The 13,772-nt window shown below is 33.4% G+C and overlaps 1 protein-coding gene across 3 annotated transcripts in view; it reads right to left on the reverse strand.

The window, feature by feature from the left end:
* Window positions 1-564: 564 nt before the first annotated feature.
* PCGF5 (polycomb group ring finger 5) overlaps window positions 565-13,772 on the reverse strand; it is a 102,655-nt gene continuing 89,447 nt past the window's right edge. For 2 of the 3 annotated variants that reach the window (XM_074339397.1, XM_019739164.2), the window contains exons 9-10: window positions 12,743-12,802; window positions 565-6,254 (exon numbers count right to left, since the gene is read on the reverse strand). In XM_074339397.1, coding sequence (XP_074195498.1) covers window positions 6,207-6,254; window positions 12,743-12,802 — 108 coding nt within the window. In that variant the 3' untranslated portion in view covers window positions 565-6,206. The remainder of the gene's footprint in view (window positions 6,255-12,742; window positions 12,803-13,772) is intronic. The other variant, XM_019739174.2, reaches the window with a different exon arrangement.

Raw genomic sequence — 13,772 nt, forward strand, 5'->3', positions numbered from 1 at the left:
GAGGATGAAGGTAAAAGATGAAAGGAGTCAAATCTTGCTAAGTCAGAGGATAGCTACTTTCCCTCTCTCACTGAACGCCTGGGGTTTCTAGCCACCTCTATGGCAGCACTAACTAGGACAAGCTTCAGGCATCAAAGTAACAAGGAGGCAGAGATAGGGATCATTGCAACCTTCCTGACTTGAAAGTCTTACTTCAGCATAACTAGATTTCCTGAGGCAAGTATACACAAAGGTATTAATGAAACAAAGCTATTATCTAACTGGCTGAAGAAAGCAGTCTTGTAGTTCACTTGGGCCTTTCTTTGATTCTCAATTACATTCAAAGGATTATTTGGATTTAACAAAATAAGAAATTGTTCTAAAGTGTATGTCTGTGCATACTTCACATATTTTGAGGGGCATCTGCCATCTTAAAGCTAAATAGCTCAAGAATATTTAGAAAATGCTTATGATCTCAAATACTCAAAAAATTTCAATAAAACTTACTAGGATAGTACTCAATGGATACTTTTAAACTGAGGTTGCCATCTACAACTACTAATATTAAGGATCACAAACAATAAATTATGCAATCAAGTTTTTAATAACAAAGATACTATTTTTAACATGGTCAAATATACTTGGCTAAGTCCAGATTTTAAAAAACAAAAGTATCTAGCCCAACAGTACGACCATACAGCTTTGTACAGAACATTCCATAGATCAACAGAAAATACATTTGAGCACAAAAATAAAAAATATTTAGAGAATCTCTAAGCAGCATTTTATTTCTGCAAAACAGACATATATCTTGTACTGATTAAATATCTACAAGTGCTTTTCCTTTACAAAAATACATATATTCTTAATAGACTAAGTCATTAACAATGACCTGGTAATCTTTCACTTCAATTTGAATGATTTATAAGCTAAATCTTACAACCACAAAAAGGTTTTTCTTTGTATTAAGATGTTACCACTTTTGACAAAAAAAGCTTAAAATATTTTATATTTCAAAGGAAAATGAGCAACCTAACTGTACAGTGTATCCTATGACGGTTTTATGGAACGTGAGGGCTACTCTAGGAAGAACTGGTGCTTGCGGTTGTGTTGCCAGATGCAGGAAAGCAGCAGAGCCCTGGTGTTCTCCTCACAGGCTCCTGTCGTGGACCACAGCTCATAAGGACACTTAGGCCCCCATCCCCATTCTAAAAAATACAGCAAAAGAAAACTGACCCCGAACAATAGTAGGCTGATCCCATTACATTTCTAATATGTACAGCTCCTGCTCCAGTGGACCGATGTGAAGTCTGTGAATAATCTGCTTACTATCTCTACGTTGCCCAGGAATAGTTCATCTCATTTATACTACTAGGTTAATTTCTTATTCCATGAAGCTCTGGAAGATGGAGGAAAACTAGGCATAGTATTTAACATGTATCAGTTTCACTCGATTCTAGATTTAAAGATAATTAAAATTAAAAAAGCATTTCTGAGCAATGTCTCAGTGTAGAATCCTAGAAAAGGGGTGTAACAGGAATACAGACACATTTTAATGAGCATTTAAAATAAATTATTTTTAAGTTTAATTTCATAACTTTCTGAAAAGGAAGTGCTCATTTTAATTGTTTGAAAATATAGTAAGAAGAGCAAGTCAACACACTATTTGTGAAAACATTACACTAGGAAGAGAATCACTTTCAAATTATTGGGAAAATGCCATTGCTGTAGGAAAAAAATTATGAAAATCTTGTAATGTATATTTAAGTATATTTTAATGAACTTTCAATCTGATGTTTTTCCATCAAAATATTACTGAATTATATGTATAAAATAAATCCAGAATTGCTTAGCTATTTTGCGCTTTCAAAGAGTCTCTAGAATATTTAACATTTTTCAGTCTTTCATAAGCCAGATCTGGCAGACATGTTCCTTATTGTAGGGATATATAACTTAGTAATAGCATTTCACATTTTTGTGTTTCTAATCCAGGAAATTACAGTTATGGCAAACTCATTCATTTCTGCAATTCCCCTACAACCGACACCTGAATGTATAAAGCTTAGCCTACTACAAAATTATTTCAGAGCATGTAATTACTTTAGTGCGTCCATTCTTACCCTCCCCGAGGAGGTTTAGCCAGGTGGCCTATCAGAAAGGTGTCACAGTGGGAGCCTTACCTCTAAGGTGGCCGCAGAGGAGCTCCCAGGGAGAATGGTGTAAGCAGAGTGCTTAACTACATGTATATGCTCAGGATCTGAAACGCATTTTGCCAAATCTGGCTGTATGGCTAAATTTGAATAACAAAGTAATTGCTGAGAAACAAGACAAGGAGTTACTTTTTCAAGGAAAAAAATAGGCCATTATGAAAATTTTGCTTTTGAATACAGAAAAGGCATTGACATTTGAGTCCAACAGTAGGTACTGTTTTCTACACAAGCCTGTCAGCACTTTCACCACTCTGTCTTTAATAACATATTTCATATTACTAAGAACCCAGGAACCTTAAATAAGCATAATTTTTGTTTACAGTGCCTCCATGGAATAAAAAGCTTCTTAAATTAGAATTTAAATCTCAATTTCAACTTTCTTTTCAAAGTACAGATTTCTCCCACTTTTCATCCAGAGGGAGGCTATTTGTGTTTATCTCTTTCTCACCTTTGAGGATTTCCTAAGATCTGTCAAATGTGCTGGAAAAACGAGGAAGATATTTGAAACAAAGAGTGCTCTGATTATTGCAAGAACTGCACTTGATTGAGCTCACTATGAAAATTCAGTTTAAAACCTTTCTTTGGTGACAGTTTAGCAATTACTCAAGGTTATTATCTAATATAAAATTAAATTGCAATCTAAAAATTTCCAACCTCCAAACTGTTAAAACTGTCTCTCCAACATGGTTACTAATTACCAGTAAAATGTCTTTGGTGATATGTATTTTCTTACGAAAATCTTTAAAAAAGAGATTAACTTACGAGCGCCTATTTAAATATGAAATCATTCATAAGAGACAGGTACATATAACTCAAATTTTATGTAGTAAATCTAAAACAAAAATGCACAGTTGCAATGAGGCACTTTCTCTTAAATATTTCAATAAAGCTAAACAGTTCACAATATTATATAACATATCCTTTTTTTCTCTTAAAGAATCATTTAAATTTAGATTACATTTGAGTATATAATATACTTGAGCAAACTCATTACATTTATAAAATGTGGCATATTAGTATGGGACAGATTTTCAATGAATAAAGAAATAATATACTTTTCTAAAAGTAGGTAAAAGACATTACCCAAGATACCTGCGCCCCAGACTGAATGAGCTAATATTCCCTCATCAATGAGCTTTCTAGTTTACTTGTTTTTACTTCTTAAAAGTATTTTGTTAATTTAGAAAAAAGATCATATTCTGATATTTCTATTAACTGATGTGATTACTTCAGTTTTAAAGTGATGTCTATAAACCACAGGCCTTTATATCCAAGGTTCCTTGACCCTTTTACAAGTATGGTACCTGAGGCAGAGAAAACAGATTACAAAATCTTTTATGGAAGTAAAGTTCTTTCAGCTTGCTGCTTAAGAAACAATTAAAGAAAAACTTAATTTTATGTAGTCTCCAATTTTGTAAATTCACGTGATTATTCCTATAGCCTATTTATGGTTAGAGTTTATTTTACTAGCACCCTAAGTTTATAAAACTAGCCATAAAAGTTGTCTGTGTATTTTTTTTCTATACCTGTTTTCTTGCAAATTTCACAACCTGGCTTAGGGAATGACTAACTGGGGATTTAGTGTATTACTAGATATGAAAGTAGTCCCATACTTAGAAAATCATAAATATATCAAAAAGAGGTTGGTTGAAGAAGTTTGTGGTTCTAATAGTAATACCGTGTTACTCAGGACCATCATAAAATGTGTACCTTCCTCCAAATGACAACTGATGTCCTTCTTTATATAAGGTTTTTATATGTTTTGGCACATATTCCATTGCATTTCAGTAAAAATGTTAATGCACTAAAATATTTTGAACTCCTAATTGCTTCCAATACTATTTCCTTGGAAAATAGTGAAATTACGTATGATGAAGCAACAGGACAAATTTAGAGATCATGTATATAAAACTTATATAAGGTTGTAAGTTTTGGCTGAGGACCCCAAAACATCCAGGTCTCAGTTGTGGTTTTTTAAAATGCACTCTCAACGCATTTTGCATTGAGTCAATTAAAATTAACTTCCATATGTAAAACACTACTTCAATCACTGACCTGGATGTGACAAATTTATAATAAATTTTAAATTTTCTTAGGGATGTCAGTGAATTGGATTTCACAGCATAACAAAATAATTTCTGTAGCTAAAGAGTAATTGTTTTTGGTTGAGTGTAATGGTCTGTTCCAACCATTTAAAAAGAGTTAACAAAAATCTGCCTTTTAAATTTTGCTTGTGAGCCCTTCTAAGCACAAACACAATCTAACAAAATCAAAATTAAAGTACTGCCATAACCTTTTTTACAAAAGTCAGAACAAAACCAACAGAAAATTTTAATATAGACTTTTTGACTTGAAACAAAGATATCTGGAAAAAATCATGATATTTCAGCTTTTTATATTGTGAAATGCATCCAGATTTAGCTGTATTTTGTATGTTTCTCAGAGTTGTACAGTGTTTTATTTCTAAGAAGCATTTTGAGATTCAGAAGGCATTAATCTGTGATACATTTTACTGGAAAATGTAGCACATCTACCATGTATACAGTATAAAAACTATGTGTGTAACACACAGATTGTGCTCATGTCAGATTTCTTGAACAAATATTTTTCCTAACTTTCAAGGTTTCTTCCCAAGTTTCAGAGGTTAACCTGTTTTGAAACATTAATAAAACAATTTCCAAGTAAGTTTTTTGAAAACAACTGTAAATTTTAAAATGTTTAAAATGAAGTTCTTCATATAATTTAAGGTAACAAGACTGTCTTTGACTTGTAGACTAATCTCAAAATGAATGGAAGACTTAACAAAACTGCAAAATCGAGGACATTATCATAGCTCTGACCATAATGAATTTACGTATAAAACAGTAATCCCATTTCCCCCTGATTGCTGTAGGATCTAAAATGAAATATCCTCAAACCATTAATTTTGGTTAGCATATTTATCTACTATACTGCATTTATTCTATTTTATGCAAATGGTTTGGAAATGTGATAACTAACAGTTTTAATCTAAAAATGCTTTGAAATTTTTGAAATCCATATAATAGCTAATGTTATCTGCTCTAAAGAGTCTAATATTTAAAATCGTCATCACCCTCTGCATGCCACAATGACACACACCTAAGGCCAACTTAAAGAGAGAAACAATGTACTTATCAAATGAGAGCAACAATGTAATGATGCATCCATCAAATGGGTGTTACAATAACATTTCATGAAGCAGCACCCACTTGTCATAAGGCATTATGAAGATGATTAACCTTACACATTAATTTTATTAGAAATAATGTGATCAGCTGCCAACATTTCGAATGGTTGTGAATCCAATTTCAGTTCTCCAAGAAGTCACATCTGTTTTCAATCTGGCGGGGCTCACATGCCCTCCTTGTGCAAGTGGTAGACGACACTGACAGATGACTTAAATGCCTACGATTACAGTGTGCTCTACATGTTAAAGAATAACTGGAATTCTTCCCCAAATGATTGAACTATTTTGCACACAAAAAGCTTACTGAGAACAGGACAGTGGCTCAAAAATCACTTTTCTAAATATATTTCCCATACAAAATAATTTCGAGATAGAATAATTATTAGTTTCTTGTGCAATACTCTATTTAAACAAGAATTAATGAAATAGTATGTGAAAACTGTAACACCACAAAAATTGAGCCATATTACTAGTGTAATCAAACATTAGAACAATCTTGGAACAAGCAAGCAAAATATTCAGAAGGCTAAATCATGGCTGCACACCTAACTGATTTCAACCATGACTTATATTGTACATTGTGAGACAGCACAAATAACTTATGCAGATGGTTCAGTAGCAGAATGGCACTTGGTTTGCTCTTAATAGAAACAACATAAATGCAACTGACAATGTAGAGACAGACAATGGCCTTATTTGCATGCTGAAAATCTTGTGTCCCTCTAGTCCACACACCGTTCGCTGTGCAATCTGTTGATGAGTAAACAAATAGTGCAGGATTCATCTCAGTGGGATCTAGGCCCCTTGGTCTAACCGAAATCAATTCTTGGTCGATACTGCAATACCATGGGATATGACTATAAAATAAAAACAGACAATGAATAAGGCTGTGTTTATATAAAAACAATATAGATTACATACAAAAGATTTTTTAAATTAAAGTTTATTGAGGTGACGATTGTTTAAGTTGGAAACAACCAAAGTGTCCTTTGATAGATGACTGGATAAAGATTTTAAGAATGTGGAAATAATTTCCAGTTTTTGCTGATACTAGTGAGTATATAACAAGATGACATTAAAACTTGCTATACATTTTAATTAAACTTATTGAGGTAATATTATATACATTTCAGTAGTACAACATTGTAATTTCTATCTGTATAGTGTATTGTGTGCTTACTACCCTAAGTCTAGTTTCCCCTTTACCCAATTTGCCCTTGCCCCTTCCCCTTTGGTAACAACCATTCTGTTGTCCGTATCTCTGAAAACCCTGTAGTTTTAAATTGCTATTATTTTTCTAGACTCAGTTAAGTTTTCCACCATATCCAGCAAAGGTCAAGTTCAAAGCCCTACAGATGTCATACTGGTTGCATATGTAAAAAGTGCTAATATTAGGGAGACACAGGGCCTGTGGAGGATTGAAAGCTATAGCTCTCCTCAACGGCATTCAATCATTGACCTTGTGGGACTTAAACCTTGTAGGCCTGAACCAGACAAGTCCGCAGGCTGCATTCCCACAGAGCTATGCCTCAGTGCCCACTGAGTCACAAATGAACAAAGACACCCCCTGCTGTGAGTCTATGAAACTGGGGTCGTTCTCATAAACTACTTTTTTAAAAGTGAGTTTGATACCTTTTTTAGCATTTAAAAATGTTGAAAATTAAGTAGCCAATTTGTTACATGAAACACTTAGGTTTACTGCCTCCTTCCAATAGTCAGTTGATACTATGAAATATTTGGACTTGACTACTACATAATTGAACGGTTCAGACTGTCCTTCGTGTTGCTCTATGTAGAAAAGGTGCCATACATCAACAGACAGTAGAGAAGCAGCAGCTTCCTGCAGATAAATGGTATGTGCCACGCTGCTACTTCTGAGTCTGTTTTCACCCTGTATTTGCCTTCTATACGATGGAGGACCAATGGTTTTTGTTTTTTTCAAAGCTGTAGATTCCCTTTAAAATGAATTTTGAGGAGCTACTTTTATAAAACTACTGATTACCCCTTCATCTCAGTGTGGGTGAATGCAAAAATCCATGACAGAGAACTGTGTTTTCTTTCATGTAGATTAAAGGCATAGATTGGGATTCTGTAACCCTGAAAATGACCACTGCGTACTGATCACAGCTATAATACACACTAAGACACAGTGTGGAAATCCCTTTTACCATTAGCTCAGGATAGGACAGGACTGTGGAAATGAGAATTCCTAAGTCTCGCTCCTCCCAGGTGAAGTAAGGCGATGCCATTACCAGTTATCTAAGGGCTGGAGAAAAAGCCGCAGACAGGCTCTCAAGAGTTTCCATGGATGAAATAAATTTTGGTCTAAATTTTGTTTGCTTGTTTTTATTTTAAACTTTATTCTTGTTCCTTCTGAATGAGAGTATCTGGGAAGGGAGCACAGAAATCTGCATCTTATAAAACTCCCTGGGTTTCTTAAAGCCAGCCAGATTTGAAGACCACTACCCACACACCCAACCCTCACTCTACTGCTTCCCATTCTACCCAACCCCAGCCAGTCTTGCTCCTCATCATCATAATCCTTCCTGCTTTGCCTTCCATTTCTGACTTCTTGAATCTGCACACTTTCTGCAGATAATTAAGTCATTTGTATATATAGGTCATAATATATAGAATCCATCACCAATTTTACAAGGATGAAGATAGAAAGGGAAATAAAATGGTTTAGTTGTAAGTGGTCAGGATTTTCTGTTTTGGGATGAAAATGGTTTTGTTTTCCTCTCCAAGTAACCATGTGTTTGTTTTGTTCTATGACAACATATGTAGTTTAATAATTTCATTGAAATGTGTTACAGTGCTAGAAATTAAGCTTCAAGGTCTATTTGTGCTTCAGTTTGCTTTCTTACAATGAAATAGGGCATATCACTCCTTAGTGTTAAGTGATTGCACCGAATGGAGCTACATTTCATAGTTGCTAGTCCTCAGCCTCATCGCGTAAAACATAAAGAATAGATAGTTCCAAAATATATATTTCAAATGTGATAATGTTAGAAAATGATAAAATTACTTTGACTGATGTATTTTCTTAAAAAAAAACACACAAAAAAAAACTTGATCATAAAAGTACTGGCTTTACTATAGATTTGGAAAATACAGAAAAGCATCGAGGAAAAAAAGGAACATTTAAATGCTACCATCCAGAGATAACCACTGTATTTTTTTAGTGTATATCTCTCTAGTCTTTTTGTGTATGTATTTACTTTTTTTCCCAAACTGGAATCATAATACAAATGTTGTTTGGTTAAATACTTTTGTCTATTTAAGAATTTTGTCCATTTAAAAATTCTATAAACTTGTTTCTACATTACTTAATATGGTCCTATATGATCATTTTTAAAGGCTGTCTATAATGCCTTTATAGAAATGAACCATAAGTTATCAATAAATAGTTTTGCTGGACATTTTACTTTATTTTTTATTTTTTTTTGCTAATACAAATTAATCCCGACTCAATGATCTATGCTCGCCACTTTATCCCCGACCGCTGGGTAGGTTCCTAGAAGTGGAAATGCTGGTTCAAACAGCATACACATTTTAAAAGACTTCTTGATAAATACTGTCACACAAGAAAGTGGACTTCAGGAAAGCTGTTCTATTTTTACATTTCCAAAAAAAATTAAGTGCTCATTCTTCAAATAGCCTCATCAGTAATGAGTACTATTCTTTCCCCCCTCTTAATCTGGCAATTCAATAAGCATAAAATAGTACTTTATTTCTTCTTTCATCTCTTGACTTCTAAAGAAATAAGCCATTTTTGTCTGCTTATTAGCCAGTTTTGTTTCCTTCTTTTGTGACTTGCCTAATCATGTCTTTTGTTCAGTTTTTTATGGAAAGTTGAACAGATTGGTATAAATTCTGTATGTATTAAGGACATCAAACCTGTCTGTCATATATTGCTAACATTTCCTTATAGCATATTTGCCATGTACTTTTCAATATTAATAGTCAACTTGGTTTGTCTCTTTTTTCCTTTTACGTGTATAATGAGAAAGGCCATCCCCACTCTGAGATTTGTCATTCAACTGTATTTTCTTCTTTATCTTTGATGGTATCATTTTTAATATTCACCACTGTAAACCACGAGAAACTCATACGAGTATAATGTGACGTATGGATTGAATCCTGCCCCCCATCACCACCACCAATACTCTTAGTACAATTCATTGAAAACAAACCCTACTGGATCACAACTCACGCCCAACAACTACGTTCTAAGTTCACTGATCACCCTTGCCCACTGCCAGCTACTGTCTCTGCTCTGGTCCCACCGGCCTCCTTACAATCCTCAAACAACCAGACATGATCTGTCCTCTGGGTCTTTGGACTATGTTCCCTCAGCCTGGAGTGCCCTACCCCAGGTGTACACATGGCTACTTCCCTCATTTTTTGATTAAAAAATCACCACCTTAAAGAGGTCTTCTCTTGGTAATCTTATCTAAGTTATTCTATTTATTTACTCTTTCTTCTAACACTGTAAACTTTACTTGTTTATTTTTTGTCTGTTACCATCATTAGAGTGTAACTCTATAAGAGAAAAGGCTTTTTCTCATTTTTACTTCTGTGTCTCCAGGGCCTAACAGAGTGCCCAGTTCAGTGTTCAATAGGTATTTGTTAAATGAATCTTCTTTCACTAATTTGAAATACTCTTTACAGATTCATACATACTAACGTCTGTTCCTGAGCCATTCTTTTTATTCGTATGCCTATGTTTCAGTGAGGACTCTATTTCAATGACTTCAGCTTGAAAATGCATTTTAGTATGTGGAGGTGCACACGCCCGCTGATCACTCATTTAAAAATGTGACTGACCGGAAGCACTGGTTTATATTTGCTGATGAACTTTAGAATGACTGATTTTGTCAAGTTAAACAAGAAATGGGTTTAGAATCTTGTTAAATTTCATAATTTAATTATGGGGAGAACTGACATCTCTAATATTTTGTATACTATTTAAATTTCCTGTGTGAAGTGGTACTTTGGTTATGTATGAGGAGGTCTTTAATCTTAGGTAACATATGCTGAAGTATTTAATGGTCTACTGTCATGATACTTGCCATTTTACTTTCAAATGCATCCACAAAGAAACTGTAGATATATTAATAAAGAGATTAATAAGATGAGAGGGGAAAAGGGGGCGCAGAAAATGTAGCAAAATGTTAATACTGGTAGACCTGCATAAAAGTAAATTCCTTTGTATTATTTTAACTTTTTGTTGTTTTGAAAATTTCCAAAATAAGAAGCTGATAGGAAAAGTAGTTCTTAACATTGAATTTTATCAAATGCCTTTTCAGCATCTACTGATGATTTTTATTTGACTGTGTGTGTGTGTGTGTGTATATATATAAAATGTTTCCAATATATAATGTGTAATTTCCCTCCCCTAATATTAAGATATTCTTGCATTTCTGATAAAACTACTATTAATATTTGGTTTTGGTTTATTCTTCTAGTATAATAGTTTAGTATATTTAGTATAATATCTATCATCTTTATATTTATATTCAAAATGAAATTTGATACTAGTTTTCTAATTGGGGTTCTCTGTCAGTTTTTGCTATCATGATTATGTTACCTCTGTAAAATGAATTTGGAAGAATTCAATTTTTTTCAATGATTTAAAACAATTTAGAATGGGAATGGTCTACTTCCTTGAAAATTTGAGAGACTGACCATAAAAGTATTTAGGTTTCCTTTGAGAAAGTAATTCTTTAACAATTTTATGTCTTTCATGACTTAGTGATTTAAGTTTCCTTTCTTCTTGGGTGAATTTTGGTCCACTTGTAGTTTTCCTAGAAAATTGTCCATGTCAGGAATTCTCACAAAACTTAAAATTTTTAATAGTACAAAGCTATACACACATAATATTTGCTTATAATTAAAAAGTAATTAATTTTTTCCTTGAAATTTTCTGGCTGAATTTTGGCTAAAGGTGCATCCTATTAATTACAACTTTCTGACAGGAGTATAATCCATAATGAAGTGTTTAAGAAAGAAAAGGAAATTTGTGTGGATTATTGAAAATTTGGTCTTGCTCCAGTTGTTTTCTAATACTTTAGAGTTTAAGAACATCTTTATTTCTAAGGAAATAAACAGACATCAATGCCAAGAGTAAAAGCAAAAAGCCATGTATGTATGAATTACAGCTAAAGGTGGGGCATCACTACTATGCAATGCATCATTCCAAATCAGCTGTGAAGCTAAAATATCTGTACACTGCAGATATATACAAATCTCTCAGCTCAGTTACAGTATTTACATAATGTAAGGAGAAAGATGATTTTTTTTCCCCCAAAATGATTTTCTCTTGGCCTTTACAGTTGTTAAATTGCTTACCCCATTAGTAAAAAAAACAGTACTTAACCAGTGAGTATTAAAAAGCATGCATTTAAATGACTGGGGGGGATTCTGTATCATAGCACTAACAATAAAAATTGAGGGAAACTCTAGAGAAACTGCCAATTTAACATTTTCGATTAGTGATTTGAAGAGGTACTTTTAATAATTCACATACATTCATTTGTTCCAACCCTAAAACATTAGAGGTAAGATAGCTAGTTGAGTTTTATAATAATTACAATTTTCCTTTCTTGGCTCCAAGAAAATAAGAATGAAGACTAAATTCTGGAATAAAACAACAATGGGGATTTTTAAAAAACGTTATGATTAATCCATGGATGAAGGCTAATCACAGATCATCTCTATACTCAGCAGCAATCCTTACTATACCACCCTTAGTCTCTTCTATTTCCCCAATTTTTAAAATGTATTTTTATTAGATAAACTTTCCTCAGATGCACATTCAAGTATATCAGTGCATTATTAAATTAGCTCACTATCATTTCTGTATTAAAAGAGGTAACCCAAGTAAAGAACTTAGGGCAGGGCCTAGGAAGGAAGCTCACAATTGTACTCAGCTGTTGCTGTTATTTAGTTTCACCTCATCTGGCATTTTATCTTTCACTTGTGGGCGAATGATTAATTTTAAAAAGTAACACACAAAGAAGTGTTAAGTATGGAACTGAGATCCAATATGGAGCAGAGATTTCTCAAGAGCTGAAACTGGTAATTATCAGAAATTCTCGACTCAAAAAATGGCCTTAACATTTATAATTTCAGTTTTAGTGTAATACAATTAGATATATTTCAAGAGAACTAAAATAACAGAAAACTTTGGGGACATAATTTGAAAAGAGGAAGTTCTGTAGCTCAAATTAGTATTAGTTTTGCAAAGTTACATGTCTTAAGCACTTGAATTTGGGATGAAAGCAATCCCCTTTGTGGTGGCATCATTAGGGTCATATGTACAGTCGTGAGTGCCTCTTACCTGATATAAAGGGCCATCCTGAGAGCAGACTTGCAAGGCTGAGCAGTTCAGACACCGAAACTGCGGAGGAGATGAACTCATCAGATAAGAGGCATCCACAACTGGACACATATTTAAAACTGATTATTTAAATATTTTAACGTCAAACATGAGTTAACATTAATTTTAAGTAAACACTTTCCAAAATATGGTAGTTGCTTTTTGTAAAAAAATGATTTTAATAACTTAGTGATTGGTAAAATTTAGCTTGAAATAATTTTAGCATCTAAATATAAGTTTTGTTAATATTCTGCAAATATTATACCAAAATGGGCCTATCCGTTCCATCTCCTCTTCAAATACTAATTCCTGAGAAAACCCTTCAATACAGGAGGTGTATCCTCTTTCCTCCATCCCTTCCTGTGATTAGTCTCTTCTAGATCTCCTCCTCAAATACCTTCTGAGGTAACACTGTTTAGGGAGCTCAGAACTCGTGAGGGGCATGGAACCTGCCTCAACCTGGAGTGGGTCCATTTTCTGTTTTAGATTAGGTTCTTTATATTGCTCAGATTAGATTCTTAGTCTTCATATCTATTTTAATAGCATCAGATTGTGAGCTCCTTGAGTCCACACATCTTATTCATATTTTCAATCTTAACAGCTAACGCCCTGAATTGGCACATGGCAGCCACTCAAAAAATGTTTTGAGTAAATCAATGAATGAACATATTTTAAAACTACTGAGTTGGTTCATTTGTAAACTCACCAACTTTTAACAGTTTAACTATTCATATATTTTTAAAGATCATTCCCAAATCTTGATTTCTCAATATTATGCTAAAAATAAATTTCAGTATTATGTTCAACATAATTAGGCATCTATGAATTCAACACTTCATGCCTCTACAGAATGAAAAAAAGCCCACATAAAAATATGACGTGTAAATTAACCAGGATAAATCTAACATCCCAGAGTGTTTTTTTAAAAAATATACTTTGAAAGAATACCTAAGTAAGCAATGATTAAAACAAATATATTGGCAGCCTTTTA

Source organism: Rhinolophus sinicus, linkage group LG07, assembly GCF_036562045.2.
Source record: "Rhinolophus sinicus isolate RSC01 linkage group LG07, ASM3656204v1, whole genome shotgun sequence".
Classification (NCBI taxonomy): Eukaryota; Metazoa; Chordata; class Mammalia; order Chiroptera; family Rhinolophidae; genus Rhinolophus; species Rhinolophus sinicus.